At 41.7% G+C, this 24704-nt stretch overlaps 1 protein-coding gene across 2 annotated transcripts; it reads left to right on the top strand.

Moving 5' to 3' along the window:
* Nucleotides 1-633: 633 nt before the first annotated feature.
* Nucleotides 634-22504, top strand: gan (gigaxonin). Of its 2 annotated transcripts, none has more exons than XM_083916907.1 (13): nucleotides 634-729; nucleotides 1384-1580; nucleotides 2154-2268; nucleotides 2351-2701; nucleotides 7217-7285; nucleotides 7935-8086; nucleotides 8337-8458; nucleotides 8609-8721; nucleotides 10775-10924; nucleotides 14975-15111; nucleotides 15748-15882; nucleotides 16865-16974; nucleotides 17061-22504. In XM_083916907.1, the coding sequence occupies exons 2-13, from the start codon at nucleotides 1396-1398 to the stop codon at nucleotides 17231-17233; spliced, it is 1812 nt and encodes a 603-aa protein (XP_083773033.1). In that variant the 5' UTR covers nucleotides 634-729; nucleotides 1384-1395; the 3' UTR covers nucleotides 17234-22504. The 2 variants fall into 2 exon arrangements, with proteins under 2 accessions (XP_083773033.1, XP_083773034.1); XM_083916908.1 differs by having other exon boundaries at nucleotides 717-825.
* The last annotated feature ends 2200 nt before the right edge of the window (nucleotides 22505-24704 follow it).

Genomic DNA, 24704 nt, shown 5'->3' with positions numbered 1-24704 from the left:
AGCTAATTTGTATTGTCAAAAAAGTATACCAACATTCTACTAGTAAGAAGGTTTTACTAACACCGGAAATAGGGTTTGGTGTTATTGTCATGTCTCTGTGATCAGGATGGTTTGTGGCCCCATTCCGCTTCTGTATATGTACTCACTTCGTATATCCATTTCGGAAACTGGACAATGACCCGGCAAGAGACTTGTATTTGTCTTAGTTTAAAAATGTATGTTATTAAACATCAAGCATATCTGATGACTATATCTGTTGCACACATATTTTAGCCACGATTCTGTTTGCACGTAGGTTGCCATTAAAGTATTGGAACGCTCTTTATAGAGCCGCTTTCCGCCCGTTTCCGCCTAGATGGTGCTGCATTTAGGTGCCAGAGTAATTCCACTCCATTACGGCTGTAAGTTTGTTCTTAACAACATGTTTTAAACTACTTAGCTTATCAGCTGGCTTCGATCCCAACATCACATTACAAAAGTCTTGTGTGAATTAATTTATTGACCGTTGATATTTATTTGGATAGGTATCTTATATAATTATATATATACATATATACGAACTGGAGTTTGGAAGTTACCATATTCCTTTCGACATTGAATGCAACGCAATACATGTCTTCCCCCTGACGTCCAGTCCTAGCGTTTTGCCTGGAGTGATTCATGTTGTGTTAAAGGCAGCTGGGTGCAGCCTGTGCTGTAAAAAAGAAAAGCGCCTTCCGTAGTCTTAAGGTAGGACAAGAAAAAATCCTATACACTGACATAACAAGTTTGTACATTTTTTCAAAATTGTAATTGTAAACATACAGCAGCAGGGTCCATGCCGAGGTAAGTGTGTTTGTCTGGCTTACCAGTTCACGTCTACGTTAACTAACAGTTTAGTTACCTGTAGTGCTGCTGAACTGTAAGTCATTTTCATATCGTTTTGACATAGGGACTGTTGTTTACCGACGTACCGTCTTTGACATAGGGACTGTTGTTTACCGACGTACCGTCTTTGACATAGGGACTGTTGTTTACCGACGTACCGTCTTTGACATAGGGACTGTTGTTAACGACTGGTCGGTTGTTTTGCTGCTAGCCTTTATCGTACAGCAGCTTCACCTGACTCCATTTACAAATCTGTCAGAATCGTTCACTTTCCCCCATAATATCCGACATAGTACAAGTGATTGGCTTAACGTTGACAATATATTATTACAGTTCCATAATAACGTTTGGATTTTGTGAACGCAGCTCGCCATTGTCCACTGTGGTGTTTAGTTGTATCGTAACTTTGGATCTGTAACGTTAGTCTATGAAGCATAAGGTAAAAAGCCCACTTTACTAACATGTGTTGTTGTATGTGACCCACTTGAAGACTGTCCCCCATTCATGTGTTTAAAGTCGAGCCTAGACATGCCCGATCCTGTATCCAGTGAAACCGGTTCGAAGGTTTCGGACCCACAACACTCTCAGAAACTCCTCAGGGTCCTTCGCACTTTCTGGCAAGAGCAAAGCTTCCACGACGCGCTGCTGGTGGTGGATGGAGAGGAGCTTCCTGTCCAGAAGAACATCCTGGCTGCTGCCAGCCCTTACATCAGGTGAGACTATGTGCCGTGAACATTTGCCCTCCAGTCTGTCAGTACAGTCAGTCCAGTCATTTTATGAGAATGGGTTGAACAAACTGCAAAAGAAGCAAACTCAACTGATTTTCTATCCTCAGTATGTGCTGAGTAAGGGAAAAAACCTGAAGAATTACTTACATCAAGACAAACAAAAAATATATTACAATTTTTTTTAAATAGTTTGTTCACATGGGAAAACAGTGCATAATCTAATTACATATGTGCTAATTTAATAAATACCAACAGATCTGAACATTGGGTATAGCCAGGTGAAAATATCTTTATAAATGCTCACTGAGTAAGGGCTTTTTCCCCCTTATTCAAAATCAGTTGAGTTTGCTTCTGCTAGAATTTGTTCAACATTGACCCCTGTTTTGGCTTTAAATGACTGGACTAAGTCCTTCACACAAGGCCACATATATCCATCATACATATCTTATGCTGTTATCCTGCAACATGGGTGTGTCCACTGTCACAATGGCACAGAAGAGTAAAAGTGCATCCGGTTTCTTGTTTGTTACATTCACTTCTTTTGTGGTTTCCTGATAGGACCAAGCTAAACTACAATCCTCCAAAGGAAGATGGGTCTACATACAAAATTGAGTTGCAGGGGGTCTCCATGTCCATCATGAAACAGATCCTGGACTACATCTTCAGCGGGGAAGTGAGTGTGGAGGCTGTATAAAGGCATAGTGGTAGGGGTAACTATTTTCTGATATATTGTTTGGCCTGTCCTTCACACACAGATCACTTTGAGTGAAGAGACCATTCAGGACATGGTGCAGGCGTCTGACCTGCTGCTCATGACTGATCTCAAGTCCCTGTGCTGCCAGTTCTTAGAGAGCTGCATCGCTGCAGAGAACTGCATTGGCATCCGCCTCTTCTCTCTGCACTACTGCCTTCACCACGTCCACTATGCTGCCACTGAGTTCCTGCAGACACATTTTGGGGATGTGGCGCGTACTGAGGAGTTCAGGGAGTTGCCCCCGGATCGACTCTGCGAGGTGCTGGCCATGGAGAAGCTGAATGTTGGCAACGAAAAGCACGTGCTGGAGGCTGTGGTGCGATGGTTCGCACATGACTCAGAGGATCGCAAGGTGAGTGATGCTTGGACAAGCAAGGTTATAAAAAAAAAGTAGACAGGTAATGTTTTTGCTCAGTTAGTCAACTGCTGATTGTAAAATTAATATCATTATGCAGTACATCATTGGATGTAATGTATAATGATGGTTAATAGTCAACTAATTCATCTGTAAAACTACAGTGCAAGAGAGGTCACAAGTGGGCTTTGGCCTTTAAACACTAGATAAGATATGAAGAAGTATATTTCTGTTTTAACCCATTTAGTACAAATCCCCTTTACATTACACTCATATACAGTCGCGCTCTTCTCTATTTTGTGTCTCCTCCGTCCTCCTGCTTGCGACCCAGAAATCGATCTCTGAGTGGCATCTTGAAGGATATCTCACTTCCTAAAGTGCATCTTGAGGAGTGAGGATGCACAGGTTTAAAAGACGTATAAAAGAAGCCTGACACACAACTAATATACAAACCATGGCAGCTCATTTAGTGCCCCGTAGCACGGATGTGTGATTTTTGGTAAATACCTGTTGCCTCAATTCCTTTCTACTCGTCTCTTCCTTGCCTCCTCTGCTCGCATCTCAAATGAAAGGCAATAAAATGCAAAAAGAGGGGGTGAGGAGAGGAACAAAAGTTGTACAAAGTGTGAAATAAGAAGTAGAGTAAAGTATTGCTGTTGTATATGCTGTTGTGTTATAGACATGTAAACATATTCTTTTTAGGCCGACAGAGCAGAGGAGAGGGAGGGGAGCAGGGAAAAAAACACAGGATGTAATAACATGATAGCTGTCAAATGCCACTGCTTTGTGATGCTAAAGGAATGGGAGTGAAAAAGGGGCTGCACACTGTTATGAGCTGGGAGTTCCACACCCAGGTGGGACCAGAAGGCTTGGAATGACTCTCTACTCTCTTTTTACTGTATCTAAGTCTACACATTGTTTTTATGATAATGCTGCATATAATAAGGTTGAATATGTAGAATCTTTATTAAAAGCTATATTTAAAAAAATAATGGTGTGTGCCAATTACAGGGGTCACACTACTCAGCCTCCCTGGTAAAGTCTACTCCAAGGTGCTGGAAAGGAGGTTTCGTCCTATAGTCGAACCTCAGATTGAATAGGAACAAGCGGATTCTGTCCTGGACGTGGAACAACGGACCAGCTCTTCACTCTCGCAAAGATCCTGGAGGGGGCCTGGGAGTATGCCCATCCAGTCTACATGTGCTTTGTGGATCTGGAGAAGGCATATGACCGGGCCCCTTGGGAGATACTGTGGGAGGTGCTGCGGGAGTATGGGGTGAGGGGGTCACTTCTGTGGGCCATCCAATCTCTGTACACCCAAAGCGAGAGCTGTGTCCGGATCCTCTGCAGTAAGTCGGATTCGTTCCCGGTGGGGGTCGGCCTCCACCAGGGGTGCACTTTGTCACCAATCCTGTTTGGGATTTTCACAGACAGGATATCGAGGCGTGGTTGTGGTGGGGAGGGGTTGCAGTTGGGTGGGCTGAGGATCTCGTCTCTGCTTTCTGCAGATGACGTGGTCCTGATGGCGTCGTCGGCCAGTGACCTTCAGCACTCACTGGATCGGTTCGCAGCCGAGTGTGAAACGGCTGGGATGAGGATCAGCACCTCTAAATCTGAGGCCATGGCTCTCAGCAGGAAACCGGTGGATTGCTTACTCCAGGTAGGGAATGAGTCCTTACCCCTAGTGAAGGAGTTCAAGTACCTCAGGATCATGTTCACGAGTGAGGGGACGATGGAGCGTGAGTTTGGCCTGAGAATCGGAGCAGCGGGGGTGGTGTTGCAGTTGCTCTACCGCACCGTTGACGAAAAGAGAGCTGAGCCGGAAGGCAAAGCTCTCGATCTACCGGTCAATCTTCGTTCCTACCCTCACCTGTGGTCATGAAAGCTGGGTCATGACCGAAAGAACGAGGTCGCGGGTACAAGCGGCCGAAATGGGTTTTCTCAGGAGGGTGGCTGGAGTCTCCCTTAGAAATAGGGTGAGAAGTTCAGCATCCCTGAGGAATTCGGAGTAGAGCCGCTGCTCCTTTGTGTTGAAAGGAGCCAGTTGAGGTGGTTCAGGATCATCTAGTAAGGATGCCCCCTGGGCGCCTCCCTAGGGAGGTGTTCCAGGCACGTCCAGCTGGGAGGAGGCCTCAGAGAAGACCCAGGACCAGGTGGAGAGATTAGATCTCCACACTGGCCTGGGAACGCCTCAGGATCCCCCAGTTAGAGCTTGTTAATGTGGCCCGGGAAAGGGAAGTTTGGGGTCCCCTGCTAAAGCTGCTGCCCCTGCAACCCGACCCTGGATAGGAGGTTGAAGATGAGATGAGATAATACACCCACGGGGTGTTTTGAAAGGTAAAGAATGAAAGTATTGCTTTTCCATAAAAAATATATTTAATCTGAATTAATATTTAAACATTTTTTTGACAGGTTTGACAATGAATTTCTGTCCCGTTCTGTTTCCATGGTAGCAGCCAATATTGGCAGGTATTGCGGGGTTGCCAGGCTCGTCTGTTGTTTGGTGCAGCTACCATCTCTAAATTCATTCTCACCACACCACTGGCTGACAGCTGTCTTTGTGCAAACCTCAGTGTCTCCATCTGCCTTCAGCCTCAGTGTCTGCTGTGGAAGCTGCTGCTCTGCTCACGCCCATCAGGCTACAGAAACAAGAGTCAATCTGAGTTAAGAGCTAGCTAATCAGTTACACAGCACTCAAAGAAAGACTTCAGCTGAAGACTGGCTAACGTTAAATACTGTTGTAAATTCATTGATTAGTCCAAATGAGTGGTTCCCCTGAATGATTAATCACTGACATGGAGCAGGCTGATCACTGACACACTCGGAAACGAACCTAGCAACCTGATTGCTGGAATAATTCTTTGTTGTTGCGACTACGATCTTGAGACACTAGATGGCGCTGCTCTGTTAATTTTCCAAATTCAACCTAATATCTTGAAACTGCTTTAACCCAACGATAATGAAACACTGACTAATATGAATTGTTGCACAAACAAGTTTCTAAAGTCTAATTATTGATTTGTATGAGGACAATTAATGGAATCCAGTGGCTGCCTGGAACAATAGAAACTTTAAAAAAAAAAGAAACAGGTATCAGCCCTTCAATTAAAATAGTTCATCAATTTATTTATTTATTTTATTGGTGCAAAAGGCAGTACACAAACCAGAGGTTGTGACATATAATGAATACATCTCCCCCAGGAAAAAGACTGGCTCTGTCAGGGCCAAAGTTAAGTATCGAGTGTGTTCAGCTTTTTACCTTAAGTGTTTTTTGGGTGTAGTGACTCTGTGTATGCTTTTCTACTGGGTGAGTTGTATATTAGTATTAGAAGACATTGAGAAAATGGTATGGTAGCAGTAAGATTGGGAGAGCAAGATAGTTTTCTGTTCTTCACAGACATTTGTATCTTTCTGAGAGGGGTTTATTGTGAGTGGTTATTCATTTCAGCTGCTCAATTAGTGAAGAAGAGCCAGAAGAGTGTTAATAGGTTGATTCTACCTCTTAGGCCCTATTTCAGTTGTGAGTATTGCAGGAAGCTGCTCCCACCTTTGTGTTAGTGCCTCGTGAGTTGTCAATGAACTGTTCTATAAAACATGTTGCAGATGTGTAATGCCTGTGTGTTTCCACGAGTTGAATAGTAGAGGTTTGTTTTTATTTGGTCATTAATTATTTTTCTTAGGTTGGGTGTCCTTATACTCCTTTCCAGGGGCTCCCTGTGTATCTCCTGTTTTATTTCTTGGTGAAATACTTCAAGCTGCAACGATTAGTTTATGAGTTGATTAACTGATAAATCGTCAATTATTAAATTATCCAACTACTTTGATAATTAATTAATCCATTTGAGTCATTTGTTCAGAAAAATGAAATGTGAATATTTTCTGCTTTTTTTCTCTATGACAGTAACTGAATCTCTTTAATTTGTGGACAAAACAAGACATCTGAGACTGTCCTCTCGAGATTTGGGAAACACTGATCCACATTTTTCACCATTTGATAGACCAAACAACTAATAGATTAATCGAGAAAATGATTGAGAGATTAATCGTTGGGTCGGTGTGTTAAAAGGTGTGTTCTTGCTTGTTTGGAATGAAAACCTGCAGCCACAGCGGCCCGTCACTGGAACAGTTTGACACCCCTGCCTGAGGGTATTGCAGCAGAAATGAATCGCTCATTTTAGTAATATTTACTAAATGTGTGTGTGTGAAAGGGTAAATGAGAGGCAAGTTGAAAAGCTTTGTTCAGTAAGGGAGAGGTTCTCTATAAATGCAGTCCATTCAACACTTGCCAGGTTGAGACACACAAGTCCGTCTGCCACATGTGTCTGCCACATGCGGAAATAGGCTACATGTTCCAAATTTGTTCACTATATAAACTTTTTATAAGGCAGTGATGTGCCAGTCTTGTTTTTACAGCTTTTTCCTATGCCCCTTAGTGGGGAAAAAAGTGAATTTATTCAGCTATTATGTGCTGCAAGCTTCTTTGTTGTTCCAGTCTTGCATCTGTATTTTTAGGTACACATGAAGCAAGTGATGTCTGCAGTATGGCTACAGGGCCTGGACGTGAACTACCTCAGAGAGCAGGTAGGAAAACTAAAGAGTGCTGTGCTGTCCACATTTAAAGTCGTACTCCGTAAGATTGCCGTTTATTTAATTGTCTTTTAAGTTCCTATCTATCAAAGAGTGAGTTAAAAGAAAACAATGGTGATTGATCATACGACCCACTAATGAAAGCACTTTTTGCCTTTTTTGCTGAGTATTACAATATATATCGACATTCCCTCTCTAGATGTGAATAAATCAGCATGTTAGTGATGCTGCTGACAGCGGTTGGCCTGTCGGTTGGCGGGTGCGTGCGTTAGTTAAGAGGGGAACATATAGGGGACAGACCGGAAGTAGAGAGGTGAAAGTGTTTCGATAAAGTTTACAAAAGAGAAAAAAAAGTCAACACAGAGTGACCATGAACGTGACAAGATGGAGGCTCTGAAAGAACAGGCCTACCTGCAGTTACATCTTACTGCCACAGGGGCTGCTAGAAACAAGAAATCTCAAATCTTATGGAGTACAACTTTAAATGTGTGCTTTATGGCATTATCAGTAGTGTAGCAACAGAACCATGTGTAAAATAATTTCACAGTGTTTCACATTGTATATGCTGTTTTTTAGGCAAAAGCCTTCTTGGCTAACTTACCTGGTAGCTTACCTTGTTGTGTGCTGTTTGGTATCCCATCAGGCCATGGGAGAGCCGCTGATGAGGGAGGTGATCAGAGAGTACTGTCAGCAGGTGCTGGGGGACGGCCAGCTGCAGGGCGAGGCTCTGCTCGCTGCCTTCAAACCCAGAGGTTACTCAGAGTGCATTGTTATCGCTGGAGGAGAGGATCGCAAGTGAGTCACTGTCCATCGTATATTTTTTATCCTATTGCAGGGCTGCAGTGTCTAGTTATGACCTACAAACAAAGCTTTTCCACTGCACTTGGTTGATCAATGTTGGGGAAAAGACAATGACAGAGAAACAATGGTCTTTTCGAGTTAAATGTGGTCACAGCCACAAGCCAACACAAATCACTACTGAGTTCACCCAGATCACTTAGTGGGCTCATATCCTGTCTGGTATGATGTTTTTTGTCCTGTACAGAAGCAGGAAGCCAACTGCTGTGACACGCTGCATGTGTCCACTGTATGACACCAACAGACAAGCCTGGATCGAGCTGCAGCCAATGGTTGTCGCTCGCCTTGGCCACGGGGTGGTCGCTGCCGGTTAGGAAGATACATACACCACAACTGGAAAACCTGTCTGCAGCTCATGTCCTGAACTGAATGACAGTGCATTTGTATTTAGAAGTTGCAATGCAAAATCAGGTCCAGAAAACCCAGAACTCAGTAAACATTGTGTTTCCTGTCTGTCAGAGGGTTTTCTGTTCGTGATGGGCGGAACAGATGAGCACAACACAGTCCTAGACAGTGGGGAGAAATACGACCCTGACTCCAACACCTGGAGCCCCATACCCCCAATGCTACAGGTATACACACCTTTTTATGTGACAACACTTCTCCTTGGGTTTCAGCTGGTAAAATGGTCTCTCCATTATATCTACACTTGAGTTCAAAATTAGACAACAAATTACTAATACTTAATTTATTCTGAAAAACTGTTATTTTTTATAGTTCATAATTTGATAGAATATCCTCTGTGTCTATACCACTGCTGTACTAGCATGTTTTTCTTTTCTTTTTTTAAACCAGGGCACTTCAACAAAAACCTTTATTTTGTGAAAAAATAGTGAGCTGGGTGGGTTTCCTAGCCATTCGTTTGTTAGCAAGGATTTTTTCTTTTTTTCTTGGATCTGGACTGGTCATTATTTCAATATTCTTAGCTTCAAAGAACTGCCTCACCTGTTTTGCAGTGTGACAGAGGACATTGTCTTGCATGAAAATTGCAGCTAATAGGGAGACAATAACAGTGAAGGTGTTGCTGAGGAGGTTCACATAAACATTTGCAATCACCCTGCAATGGAGCTGTACAAGAGGCCAAACTCCTGCTGCAGAAAACATCCCCCTGACTTCTTTACACACTTTAGTTTCAGTCTTTCCCCAGTCCTACGCCCAACATAATGTTTCCATCAGACCCACATAAACTGAACGTCCTCTCATCATTGAAGTCACTCTGGACCAGTTCTCCTCTGTCCACACAACATGCTCATCAGCAAAGGCAAGTCTAGCCTTTTGATTCTTCCTGCTGATGAGAGGTTTGGTCACTGCAGAGTGGGCTTTCACTCCAAAAACTCTTAAATGTTCAGCACTGAACTGGAGAGCAACTCCAGCTGCAGTGTTGAACTGATTCCCCACTGAGAGTCTTCTCATAATCCTGTCCTCTGGTGCACTTGTTTTACGTGGACGACCGGCCTTTTTGAGGGACTTAAATGAATCTGTGTCCTTGTAAAGTTTGACCTGCTGTCTTAGGGTTTCAGTTTCCTTAGAGCAGCTGCCATCTAACAAAGTAACCAGGAGAGCTGCAGATAAACAGGGTGTGTCCAACAATGAAGTCAACTGTCACCCGGTGCAGATTAACACCAATAACTGGGAGGGATCTGAAAGGGTTCTCTCATTTAGATCACTGCTTTTTTTCACAAAATAAAGGTTTTTGTTTAAGTCACTCACTTACTCATCTTCAATCGCTTATCCGGGGGTCGGGTCTCAGGGGCAGCAGCTTTGGCAGGGACCCCAAACTTCCCTTTCCCGGGCCACATAAACCAGCTCTAACTGGGGGATCCTGAGACGTTCCCAGGCCAGTGTGGAGATATAATCTCTCCACCTGGTCCTGGGTCTTCCCCGAGGCCTCCTCCCAGCTGGACGTGCCTGGAACACCTCCCTAGGGAGGCGCCCAGGGGGCATCCTTACTAGATGCCTGAACCACCTCAACTTTTTGTTGAAGTGCTTTGGTTATTTAAAAAAGCAAGCTAGTTGAGCAGAGGTATAGCTACAGTGGATATTCTATTCTAAATTCTGAACACTAAAAAATACCAGTATTTCAGAATAAATCAAGTATTCATAATTTGTTCTCCACTGTATACAGATAGTGATCTTTGCAATGTAATTCCCCTTTTTTATATTTGACTATCCAGTTCAGTTCCTCCCTCAGTTCATTCAAACTATCAAATAGACACTGAACTATTTGAAAATGATCATTTTTACTGTTGGAAGTTGGGTAAATGACCACCATTAGAAGTGCATTTCTGCTTCCATGTTGCAGTGCATGCTCTCTGACGTCTGCTATGTTACTTCATGACCACTAGGTGTCAGCAGAGCAGCAAGACGGGTTCAGTTTCAACCCAAGCTGGTAGAAGCAGATTTGACGACAACCTCAGTCTCCTGCTGACACTTTAAAGAGAAAAGTGCTGTCATGTTGACTATGTTGTTGAACATTCTAACGTTCAATATATTGTAAATAACAACAATAATAATATTATTAATAATGTTTTGTAGAAAAAGATACCAGATTCAGGTCACATCATTTAAATCTAAAATGCAAAGAGCTTCTGTGTAATTGAATGTGTTTGATGATCATGTTACTAGACTCGTCAGAACTTTGGTGTGGTGGAGCTGGACGGTCTGATCTACGTTCTAGGAGGAGAGAACAAAGACACAGAGCTGATCACTGTTGAAGTGTTCGATCCTTACTCCAGCACCTGGAAAATGCAGACCAGTATGACCATGATCCGTAAGGTAACAACACATAAAGATTAGGGGTGAGCGAGTAAAGCATTATCTGTATCTGTACTCAGAATGGGCTGGGCCTAACCAGGAAGTAGGTCGGGTTGTCTTGAAATGGGCGGGGCTTTAACCTGTATGTTATTTTAAACATGCAATTGATATGGGTTGATCAGAAATAGTTATTTTTATTGCTGATTAGAAAACTATTTACACCTCAACATCAACGGAAAAAGACCTGTGAACCTGAGTGACTGAGGGACTGTTGTGTGTGTGACTAAGCCTATCACAGAACGCAGACACAGTCGGCTACCCAATGAGGATTTTCATTAGTGATGAAAATTGTTAGTCCGTATCGGCTAAGGCTGATAATAAAAAAATCAGCATCGGCCCTAAAAAATCCATATCGATCCCCAATTTTCATTTCATTCCATTCCATTCCCGAGCACAGATATTGACTCGTATTACTCGTATAATATTCATATTTAGCAAAAGTGCTTTATCCGTACCGGATATTCGTTTCATCTCTAATAAAGATATCACATTGACAGGATAGTGGGACATGTAACACACACAAAATCAAACTGAAGTATGCTATAGCTGTTGCTAATTTAGTTAATATTATAGATGGATCTGAATAACATGCTTCATTGGCGTATGCTATTTAATTCCATCAGCAGTATGCTTTAGGGCACAGATCAACGTCAAGGCCAAGGACCACTTAGCTGAAAGAGAGATGCAGCAGGGAGCCCATGCTACGTGTATAACATTGAGTTGCATATTAAACTGAGCCTACAATAACATGTACGCTATATACATACCATTTGTGGTGCATATAATACTAAGCTATTCTATTCATATATATTGCTATATTCATGTATTTACATAATGTTTTGATGTTAAACGTGTTGAAGGCACAATTGTAAGCTCAACTGCGTCTGTGGATGGCTACCTCACATATAGACCAGTAAACCTATCATCACTGTTGTGTAAATATAATAGGTGCGTTTCCACTATGGTTGACTACCCTGAATGAGGCGGGTCTATCCCGCCAAAAACGCCCCTAATTTGCATGTGAGTCCCTCAGGAGGCCATTTGAGCGAGTAGAAATTCAGTGGTGTAGAAGAACGCAGAACAGAAAAAGATCTGTGCATGCACTGGCACAGCACTTTGCTGTGTGCGCTGTCTCCCATTTACACACACACACACACACCGTACTGCAGCGGGGTGACAGCCTGTCTGTCAACACAAACTTTCACAGCGCCTCCAATCTTTAAGGTGGAGTGCTTTCTTTCAAGTTACTTGTACATAAGATGACACTGAATCATACGGGCCACCTTTAATCCAACTATTCTGTATTTTTTCACTTTGAGGAAGTGGGGTGCAGGGCTGTATGTATGAATAGAAATATTTTGTTGATCCCTGAGGGGGAATTTAGTTTGTTATAATAATTCCATTCTTGAATAGAAAAATAAATACATAGAAATGATATCAATGAACCATAACACTGAATAGAATATGTAAACATTTGTACATTTAGCTGCAGTAAATATCAACTTGTATACATAAATGTAAATTAGAGAAAGAAATAGGGATTGTGAATGAAACAATGATTATATTGAGCAGCAGAAGGAAATGTATGAAATATGTATTCTACAATATGTACAGCAGCTCAATCAGACATTACACAGACTTTGTAATAGGGAGCTGGCAGGTAAAAGTCTAATGTCCGATCCTGAGTCAGACATACATCATTTCAGGTTTGCAGTTCATGTGTGAAAGGGGCTTGAGTCTGTGATCCCTCATCCGGAGTGAGACAGACTGGCAACTGCTAGATTGCCTCAAGATGTCCTGTGGATATTCATGATCCTCTTTGACTTCTTTTTTTTTGCACCACCATCAGGCCAAAGTTTTTCACAAATACCACAGCTGAATAGACTGACTGTCATGTACTTAAAGGTTATATATGTCGAATCTTTATTAAATGCTATATATCTTTTTTTAAATACACCTACTGGGCTTTTTGAGGGGTGCAGAATCAAAGTATTGCTTTTCCTTAAAAATAAATATTTAGTCTGAATTAATATTTTACTTTTTTTTGAGAGGTTTGACAATGACTTTCTGTCCCGTTCTGTTTCCATGGTAGCAGCCAATAGCGTTGGGCGTTGCTGGTTGCCAGGGTTGTCTGTTGTTGGGTGCAGCTACTGTAGGCTGGCACTGGGTGAAATGGATTTTCCAATCCTGCAGCTGCTTTGGAGCCTCAGTGAAGGGGGCGTTATTTGTCCTAGCAGCTGAGTGAGCGGAGACGGGCAACAACCAGAGTCAATATAGGCCGAGCATTCACTCCATGGACTGAGAGAAAGGAGAGAAACGCCATTAAAACACACACCCAAATGGCTACGGTTCTCCTTGATCGCTGACATCACTTTGATCTTTTCTCAGCTGGAACGGCTAAAGCTAACGGCTAACACTAACTCAGTCAGTCAAACTCCTCTAATCCTTGTTTTTATGGTGTGATTTGCCGGAGGGGATGGGTTCAAACAGGCTCAAACAGACTCTGGTCTTGACATGGAGCTGGCTGATCACTGACACACTCATCAACAAACCTGGCAACCCGACTGCTGGAATTATATTTTGTTGTTGTGATTAGATGGCGGTGTATGCTCATTTTCCATATTCAACCTTTAACTACACATATTCAATACAATATATAAAGAACAGTTCATGGAATAATCCCTTTTCATTTTGGACACTAATTAAATGTGGCACTGCACATGGCTAAAAATGTTAATGTAAGCTCATAACCTTATTGGAAGATTTACAAAATCGGAGTGCCTTCAATTTTCTTGACCCTTTGTCATTTCAGGGTTGTAGTGACAATCACAGCCTCTTGGGTTTGTTTGGAGTTGTAGCCTTGTGAACATTCTTTAAAATTAAAATGATCCTTTTTATTAACAGTCAAACACTAGTTAGGGTTGAAAATGATGTTTTCTTTCATTCTTGATGAATTTTTGAAATTGTTACGACAACATGAGTAATCATTCACTTTATGAAGTGTAAAACTAGTGAAAAATGGGCATTAGAGTTTAGGTCAATAAAAAAGAGATGGTGACTGTCATTGTAGCTGCTCTGGGGTCCGTTTCACAAAGCAGGTTTAGTGAAAACTCTGAGTCTGCTAACCCTGAAATGAGGGAAACTCTGAATTTTCTGTTTCACAAAGGGAGGTAACTCAAACCAGAGAAAGAGGGGTAACTCTGGCCTGTTTCACAGAGAGAGGTGACTTAAGCTCTCGGTCAGTTACCATGGTAACATCCTCTAACATCAGGTTTTTCTCAGCAAACCTTGAGTCTCTCTGTCTCCGCCCTCTTTCAGCCACACACAGTATTTGATTTCCTCATTCATTCAGTCAGCAGGCGAGTTTTGACGTAGTATAGTTCTGCTATAGTTCCGTCTGTTTTCTGAGAAAATCAATGCAAACATCAGTCAGTAGGCCGACATTAGAAGTCATATTAGGTGGTGACTGTTTTCACTACCATGGCATGTCCTTTTGATAATGATCCCGTGGATGAAGGTGCAGCATTACTGCATAGAGAATTAAATATTCGTCGGGAGATGATTATCAGACCACGCATAGATGTTCTTGCAATTCCAGACAATTATCTTTTTGAGCAGTACTGTTTCACATCACAGTCCATCATTTACACACACAACCTAATCCGTCCTTACATTTCCACCATTATCAACTGAAGTCATGCTCTCACATCCCAGCAGGTATTGTGTGTTGCTCTGCGTTTTTTTGCAAATGAGAGTTTTTTAAACAACATATAAAACAGCCACTTACGGTAATATATACTTTATAATGTAAAACATGCTCAAAATGAGGTATCACCATGAGAATGTGCCGAGGTTTTACCAGTTTGAACAATGCTTTTATGTTGTTAATGTTTAATGTTTTAAGAGAACGGGCACATGGCCATTATTACCCCTAGCCTGAGTGATTCATTTTCCACTGTGAACCTCTTTGCACATGCTGTGACTTGTATCTGTGTCTGTCTTCTCCTTCAGGTCGGCTGCTATGCCTCCATGAATAAGAAGATCTATGCCATTGGTGGAGGCTCCTATGGGAAGCTGTTTGACTCTGTTGAATGCTTCGACCCCAAAACCCTGCAGTGGACAGGCCTCTGTCCTCTGAAAGAGAGAAGGTAAACACAAACTCTCATCGCATAAGCAAGTTGATACAAGTCAGATTAAAGTCAATATTTGTTTTCTTATTATTCAATATTTGTTATCGTCTTGTCTGTCCATGCAAGATATTTTCGTCGCTGTACACAAACGTTTTACTTTGAACTTGTATTGTACAAGGAAATGAAACGCAACCATGTGGTCTTAGTCACTCCTAAGTCAGTTTTACCTTCAGTTTAATTTTCCTCAAATGACACCAAAGTCATACTGAATTTGCGAAATGAGACGCATCAAAATGTTGCTCAGGATGATGAATTCACTAGAACTGTGTTGTTGAGTCACACCGTGTACACTTGTTAGTCATAGCAGAACCCGTGATCCAAAGATGTGAAGAAACATTCGACGTTCACTCTCTGCATATCTCTTAAACCCATGTATGAGGGCTAATGTTTACACTAAACCCTTCAGAAGCTTTGTGACATCATGCCATTTCAACCCACATGTCAATTTGAAGCATCACTTCAAGGAGCTTCTTTATAAGTTTGTTTCTTTTTGGTGAAGCATTGTGGCCAAAGTCAGCTCACTTTGGGTTTTTTCTTGGTTTGGAAAGATATCTTCAACAGGAGACATACCTGTCCTCTTATTTTCCCGCTCAGGTTTGGGTCGGTGGCATGTGGCGTCAGCCAGGAGCTCTACGTGTTCGGTGGAGTTAGAAGCAAAGAGAACGATAACCCCGAGCAAAGACAGATGATGACCTGCAAGTCTGAGTTCTACCATGATGAGATGAGGAGGTCAGTATCCAAATACTGCTGCTGAAGGATGACGTGAAGCTACTTCTAAATAGTTTTAAAAAGTTTTTAAACCTTTATTGGATTCTTTGAATACATTATTATTACTATTATTGTCATCCCCAAAGCAGTTTCAGCCAAAAGCAGCTGGACTTGGTTATTTGTCTAGGAAGACGTTTCACGAACATTGGTCCAGTCCCAGCGTGGTCAGATGCGTACATGAACTGATGAAGCCTCATGGATGAGAGGTGAAACGTCTTCCTAGACAAATAACCAAGTCCAGTTGCTTTTGACTGAAATTGCTTTGGGGATAATGATGACCTGGGCAAATGAGAACATTCACAGGTTACTATTATTGTCCCATAACGGGCTAAATGTAGTGTGTCAGATCACTCTTGCCCTTTGAAACATCAGCTAAGAAAACATTCTCACCACACGCACTGTTTAGTTGCTGTATTGGAGCTTTTGACCATATCACAGGCATGATCCTCATTATCAGATGGATTTATATTATTACTGTTATATTAATTACTCTGTTGGATCCCATCAGATACCAAAAAGTGGTTGCTTATTAAATAAATAGAGTTCTTGGAAATCACTGAATACTCTTACCTATTAATAAAAGTACAAAATATCAGCTATTGCCATTCTTTATAATCCAGCTCTGGAACGGCTTGTATGCAAAATGTTATTATTGTTTTTTGTTTGTTTGTTTATTTTTGGTGAAATGTATTAAATTTTTTATTGTGAATTACATGTTAGAGGGGACATAATTAAGTATGTTACAAAGTATTCATACGGAGAATGCACACTGTGATCAAGTACCTGCATATACGTGTCATCAAAAGGGTAACAAAATGTACAAATATCTCCTACATTTTTATTATGTGAAAATCAAGAAAGTTTTCAATGAAAATGCAGAAAAATGTGTACTTTTCCATAATTGTTTTCAATCCACATATCTGTCGTGGTATGATGGGTACAGGTGGATGCTCCTGGATGACCAGTCGTTGTGTATCCAGACCAGCTCGTCCTTCGTTTACGGAGCTGTGCCCATTGGAGCCAGCATCTATGTTGTGGGCGACCTGGACACCGGTCAGTAAGAGAACAGCAGATTTCTGATGAGGACACAGTAATGTCAGGATTTCAGTGTGTGAGCTTGGTGTTTCTTGTGCGTGCAGGAACAAGCTTCGACTACATCCGTGAGTTTCGCCGCAGCACCGGGACGTGGCATCGCACCAAGCCTATGTTACCCACCGACCTCTCCAAAACAGCCTGTGCCGCTCTACGCATTGCCAACTGTAGACTGTTCCGCCTTCAGTTGAGCCAGGGCATGTTCCGAATCAGAGTCTGACTTCAGGACACCAGCCGGTGGCCTCGTGTCGGCACCATACTCCACTTTTGCACACTGGTACCTTCTACCTGCTGTGGGTCTGGGTTTAGGGATTTTATGAACACTAAAGTAATATATTCTCTAGATATTGAGGAATAGTACTGCATTCAGGAGTTTATGCTCGACTGACACTTGATGGGACAAAAGTTAATCTGAACACATTTTTAACAGTATGAGTTTTATGGCTTTTTGTTACAAACCTAAATATGTTTTTCTCTTTAATATGGGATTTGACCTTTTTTTTTGCTTATTATTTGATAAGACATTACTCATTTGTAATGTTTACTGGTGGCCTGTTGCATGGTGAGGGACCTGATAATTGAACTTATTATTACATAAGGGATTATGATTGACATTTTAAAAGCACTACTGTATTACAATTTATAATTACTAATGTAATATGTTGTTCATCTACAACACAATCATTTGTTCTGATTTTTGCAACAGAAGGTTAAGGGTCGAAACTCTTTTAGTCTTTAGTTTAATCTTCAGTGGGAAGTGAGACTTGTGAGAAAGTGTAATTCTGCAAAATCACCACATGGTCTTTTTCGTCATTTACATACATCAAATAAGCAATGAGACAACAACAACTATTAATGGATAAATCCAGTGGAGTCACTAACAGCTGGATGTGGCTAACACTGAAGCCATTAAAACATCATTAATCCTGCTGAAAATAACAGCAAACCTCTGCAGCAGCCTGAGAAGAGTCCCTACACAGAAAACAAAGCACCAACAACGTAGTTAGTGAACCAAGAGTTTATTAAAAGAGTGTTTTAAAGACTTACCTACTGGCCCCTGTACCAGCTCCTCTCATAGTAAAGTCCATTCAAGTGGATTACCAAAGTCAATCCCAAAGGAAGGAGCCCATTGGTGCTTTGTTTTCTGTGTAGGGACTCTTCTCATGCTGCTGCAGAGGTTTGCTGTTATTTTGAGCAGTATTAGTGGTTAAAAAAAGACCTTTGAATTCCTTCACCGTACTGCCCAAGCTAATCACTGTTAGCCAAGTGCAGTTGTTAGCGAATCTACCGGATTTCTCCGTTAATAGTTGATACACAAAGAAAACTGTCTCCATGGCTTATTGTTAGTGCCCAAAAAGACCAAGGGATGATTTGTATCATCTGTAGGCAGTGGTCTGGTTACTGTTTGTAGCCTGCTCATTATTGACCAATCACATTTGAGCATGCTTTGGTCACATGCAGGTAAACAGTCCGAATGCATGCAATCACAGAACCCATCACCTATCTTGTGATGATGGTTTGGTTTTTCATGAGCTTTTTGTTATTATTTATCTGAATTCATATGCAGTTATCTGTTTATGTTGTTAATCTGACCGTAAACCGACTGCCACTTGTCTTGGCCCGGATATCCTCCTGCTACACCGGAAAGCCCAAAATATTATCCGTTCCCCCCAGTGATAACGGTGATAGACAGATAGCCAATTGGTTCTTTCAGACCTGTCCAACTGTGTAAATTGAAAAAAAGTATGCAAGTAGTGAAACATTGTCAACTCCTATCATCCATGTGGGCCGATTTCTAGTTTTGAAGACCATAGTGCGGGCACTGTCTATGTTTTTACAAAATCACATTGGCCAGTCTATTCTACATTACCTCATGTTGTATTTTGATTGGAAGGTTATAAACGTGAGTCACAAGAGCAGACCCATCTGACTCCCAAAAAAAACAACAGCATCAGATATTTCAGCGAATGCAAAAAACATTTGTTTACGTCCAAATGACAAAGCCCGTTAGTGACTGTAGGAATTATGTCTGCTGTCCACTGAAAGCAAAGGGGTTAGTAAAGTGAGGTTTTTAGTTTCTTTGAGCCCAACAGTCATAGAGTGTGGTCTTTACCTACTCCTTATGTAAGTCCTGAGATAACCTTTGTTATGAATTGGCACTGTAAATAAAATCGAATTGAACATTAACCAAGGAGTTATTAACAATGACAACTAAGGTCTCCTGACCTTAACAAAGTAGTCATTGGAACCCAAACCAATGTCTTTTAGGGTCTACTCACACTGTCCATTCGTACCGTAGCCAAGCACAAATCACGACTAAAGTCTAGTTTGTTTGACCAGTGTGAATACAACAGTTTTGTGCTTAGGCCCAGTAGAGAGAGGTGGGCTTTAGTCAATCACAATTGCACATGCACGAGCATGCGCATGCATATGATCGCAAAACTATTTATATACAACTCTTCTCTTTGACGTACATTTCATAAGATGCAGCTGAATGGTTTGCTGTGGTCTGATGAAAAGATTCAAAAACAGTCGGACAAAACTAAATCGGGGGAGAAGAGGGAGGGGGGTCAATCACGCATCAGATTAGAAGATGGATTTGGAAGGCACAGACGGATCAGATCAGACACATATACATACAGTATATAAAATATAATTGTCCTGGAAACCACTTACTGTATATTGCTGCGTAATTTAGAGGACTCTAAACTGGCCAAGAATGTTTCAGCAAATTTCTCTCACAATCCCAGAGTGTGTAAGGACTGTTTTTGTAGCAATGTTTTTTCTGCCTATAGATCAAAACCCCAGATATGGAGCTAATGAATTATGAACAGTGTAAAAAAATCACTATCTGAAGTAGTAGTTGATGAAGGTCAATAAAAAATATAAGGCTCCCAGAATGCATTGCAGACTGGTAATTAATGCATAGAATGGATGAGGATCTGAGGCTGGATTTTCCATAAGAATCATGAGTCACAGACCGTGAAATACATTAACAACAGTCACTGTGTAGCTTGTTTTCGTGACTATATTAGCAGCATCTCCTTCACTGTATCCTTCACTAACTGAATGTTTGCAAGTTGGAGCACAAGCCCTTTACTTGATAGTGTTTTTTTATTGTTGACCAAGCTGTCTGGGCCCCGCCCGTTTGGAAACAGACATTGCTCCGTGTGACGCTTTTGAGTTGCTAGATGTGTTGCTGCCTTGGCGACCTCTGACCTCGCTTTCCAGTCAGTACCGTTTTGGCATCCCTTGACCCCGTTTGTTCTGTGTGAGTTACAGCTGCTGCTGTCTGTCCTCTGCTCAGGGGCAGCACATACAAAGTACGGACACACTCAGTGGAGCTCATGGAGTGGTGATACATTATATCTCTCAATACATTCCAGGCTTCCAAGGTTCACATTGAGCTGTGACCAATTAAGGCTTATACGGAGTTGTGTGTAAATGTAAAAGTCCATTTATTAGCATCATTTTTAGATAATAATATACAATTTAAAGAAATACATCATAATATAAATAGAGAGTGAACAGAGAGCAAATTCCATCCTGTGCATCATTCAGTCATTATTCAATATGAGAAAGACAGCCACTGCCAGTGCCAACTAGTCACAGAAGCTGTTCTCACCTGGTGTTAACATCCAACCTGAGTGATCAGATCCCAAGTGTTCAGCTCTCACTAAGTCTCTTCTCACCTGGTATTAACATCCAACCTGAGTGATCAGATCCAAAGTGTTCAGCTCACGGTACATCTCTTCTCACCTGGTATTAACATCCAACCTGAGTGATCAGATCCCAAGTCTTCAGCTCTCAGTACGTCTCTTCTCACCTGGTATTAACATCCAACCTGAGTGATAAGATCCCAAGTGTTCAGCTCTCAGCACGTCTCTTCTTACCTGGCAGTAGAATGAGTCTCCACATGCGTCTTCAGTGACCACTCGGGATCTGATTCAACTTCCTCGCTCTGAACGACGTAAATCACAACGTACACATAATTTTACTTCAGGATATTGATAACCTACATGTTTGAATGGAAACTGTTTTTCCTTCATGTGTGTGAATTTCAGTTGTTGCTCTCACATAAATCATTATTACAGAAACGTGAGATGACTCATGAAAAAGGATTCGCTACAGTTTGTTTGTGTGCAATATGTTCAGTGTCTGGTGTATTTTATGAACATTTAAATAATGTCTACCTGCTGTGATTTGTGTAGGAGAGCAGAAAGAAAGACATTTTAACGATCGGAACGATCAGAATAACGACACTGCAACGACACTCTACGATACTGCACTACCTCTGAATGTGGTTTTGACATCCGATCTCAATGCGTCCTGAGAGTGTTGTTGTGATCAGATTACTCAGACCGCATGTCAATACCAGGTGGCAACAGCCCCACAGTGAGTGAACCACTTACAATAGACGGTTCAATTAAAATAGAGAGCGGTCTGACTTGTACCGGATGTAGAGGACGATTGTGATTGGTTCAAAGAAATACAAACAAGCCAGAGTGTTTTTTTCTGTATCCCAGAATGACAGGACGGTACTGCAACACTGGATTATGGTCTGCCTATGCGAGACTAAATGGGGAGTAATGTATGTTATTACATGTGAAGTCTAACTTGATAATACATGTCTGTCAGCCTAATACCCCCTTATCAGTAATTCAGAGGTAATTTAATGAATAATAACTTTATTTTACTAAGGCGACGGTGGCTGTATCACATATGTTTATAGATAGTAAAAACACCAGTATGCTGGAAATTATTCTTATGAAGTCAAGTCCTCAACCCTTAAAGGGGCTCCGGGAAGTTTTTGACCACTAGTAGTGTTACGGAGCAGTGTTTGTACCAACACACACAAAGAAGTGTAGCAATGCACCCTAAAAAGATCAAAGACAATTTTTCTCTGGTTGTGTGCATTTTAAGTTCCATCTTAACTCTATGTTGTAGCTACTGGAACTTGTATGATGCAACCTGTTTTAACTAAGGGCCCGTTCGCACAGAGACGCATTTTCCTGTAACCGCACAACTTTAGTCTGGTTTAGTTGTCCATCCCCACGGAGCCGGCGTTATCGGAGCCTGAAAACGGGAATTTTTTGAAACCGGGTCCCAGAGTGAGAAGATTTTAAAATGCCAAAACAACACCCCACCCCCACCCGTGGCGCTGTTGTCTCCCTTTTCCCTGAATAAGGAGCTAAACTGCTCTCTAGTCTCTTTTTCTAAATCAAGTTCTAAGAAGGTGTGAAGTTTCTGAGCTTCTCTGTATTCTAAACACGTGTTGTCACATGCCTTATCACTGTCAATGTTGTCATACACTGGAGCATACTGTAAGGGGAAAAAAGTTGAGTTTTCACCAAAGTTGTGTTGTGAAATATAGGGAGTGTTGTTTCAGTTTGTACTTTTGTGAATGATGCACAAGGAGGTTTTGCAAGATGTTGCCATGTGTGTCATTCATTTACATCAAAGGAATTAAAACACCAGACATGTCTTATCCCATCTGTTTCTATGTTTGTTTCTTTTGGATGCAAGCGTGCAACACCTGGGCATTCGAGGCTATAGCCCCGGATCTCTTGGAAATAGCCCCGGACCTCTCGGCCATCATAAAAAAAACATAATGATGATGAAAATAGTCCAGTATAGCAGCCCCAGATGCAACATTGTAGCACTGAAAACCACAAAATTCAGACGTGTCCACACTGACAAGTGATAACTTCAGAAACAAACTTAAAGCAGACTGACTTGATTACTTCACAATCCAACTTAAAGCACACTGACTTGATAACTTCAGAATCAAACTTAAAGCAGACTTCCTTGATAACTTCAGAATCAAACTTAAAGCAGACTGACTTGATAACTTAAAAATCAAACTTAAAGCAGATTAAGTTAATCTCTTAACTTTCATTTATTTTCCTACAACAGCATGTCTACAAATCTCCTAAAAAAGTTTTGTTTTTTGAAGTGGTGAATAAAATTCTACGACTCGTGTTTACACGTTATTTTTAAAAGTGTCACGAAAAGTAAACAGGCATTCACCAGGACAGCTACGCATCTGCCGTCACTATGGCAACCGCGGACACTTTCAGCTGAAAGTGCAGTTATGTCAGTGTTTCTGAGGCTGTAGGCTGTTCTCATGTCTCATTCTGGCTGCTGGTGTCTGTGCTGACCTAAACATTAACCTCCTCAGTAGACCTGCCCCAACAGGAGTCACACATCACCAGATCTTTCTTTTAATTCCCAAACTACGTCACAATTGCATGTTTATCAGCCCAATTTCAAAAATTTCCCCTGAACCCCGCTTGGAAAGGACTCTGACTTATGGGCTACAGCCCCAGATTCACGAGCTAGCGAAGCGCCTGGTTCCATTTAATACTTAATTCAATACATTGTACACATTACCTTATGGGCTGCGTTCCAGGCTCACAAAGTCACTGGATCATTAATGTACCTTTTTTAAATAATTCATTTTTTATACTTGTTGTGAAAAACAATGGGGTGGCACGGTGGTGTGGTGGTTAGCACTGTCACCTCACAGCAAGAGGGTTCCTGGTTTGAATCCAGGCTGGGGCCCTTCTGTGTGGAGTTTGCATGTTCTCCACGTGTCTGCGGGGGTTTTCTCCGGGTTCTCCGGCTTCCTCCCACAATCCAAAGACATGCAGGTGTTAGGTTCATTGATGTCCATAGGTGTGACTGTGAGTGTGAATGGTTGTCTGTCTCTGTTTGTGTCTATGTGCCCTGTGATAGACTGGCGTCCTGTCCAGGGTGTACCTCAGCTGGGGTCGGCTCCAGCCGTGACCCCGACAGGGACAAGCGGTTGAAGATGGATGGATGGATGGATTTGCACTTCAGGGCCAAGGTATAGGTGAGTAATCGCTGCTGAGATGGAGCTAGACTCCCTACGGACCCGTTCATTGCAATATTTTCTTAAACGCAGAATCTCTTTTGAGAATCTTTTGAGGAAATTGCAGGTTTATTTCAGGTCCTACTGTACTCAATCTTGAAGTCGGTGTCAACTAAATCATTCAATTCTTGCACAAGGTGAAATGCTGCACTCAGGGTTGTCCATAAAACTATGATCAGGACAGTTTCCCTCAGTACTTCATCAGGCGCATGTAAAGGTAAAGGAGTTAGGGGGCAATTGCCTCTTCCATACCTCCTACTGCCTACTTCTGGTGCCCTTGCTCAAATCATACCCATTTTCAAACTTCTGTGTCACTTTTGGTGACAAAATCTCTCCACACACAGACAGACAGACAGACAGACCCCTGACAAAATACTCTAAATCTCCTCTGTGGTAGTTCCTGCACACACACACTCTCTCTCTTAAACACACACACACACACACACACACACACACACACACACACACACACAAGGTGAAAAAAATACCAATGTCACTGTTTCAGCTGGTAAAAAATAAAGCGTGCAACCAATATTAGTCTGTATAACACATCAACAAGTTGAATCTATTCATATTTCATACAGAATCATTCAATCATTTCAGACAAACAATCAGAGTTGTATTCATCAGTTCTATAATACAGTATGTAATCCAATAGTATCAAGTCCACTGATGCTGTGATATATATGGGAATATATACATCTTCAATACAGAAATTTACAAATTCATTAGCAAAGTTTGTTATGGATTTCCAGCACTGATTTAATAACGTCAGATATTTAACTAAATCATTTCC

This window comes from Echiichthys vipera (genome assembly GCF_963691815.1).
Source record: "Echiichthys vipera genome assembly, chromosome: 7".
NCBI lineage: Eukaryota > Metazoa > Chordata > Actinopteri > Perciformes > Trachinidae > Echiichthys > Echiichthys vipera.
This window is presented reverse-complemented; position numbering and strand designations above follow the sequence as displayed.

Coding starts and splice junctions, on each gene's coding strand:
- gan (XM_083916907.1), top strand. CDS start 1,396: ATGCCCGATCCTGTATCCAGTGAAACCGGTTCGAAGGTTTCGGACCCA. Junction 2,269..2,350: donor ACTACATCTTCAGCGGGGAA/GTGAGTGTGGAG, acceptor CTTCACACACAG/ATCACTTTGAGTGAAGAGAC. Junction 8,722..10,774: donor CCATACCCCCAATGCTACAG/GTATACACACCT, acceptor TCATGTTACTAG/ACTCGTCAGAACTTTGGTGT.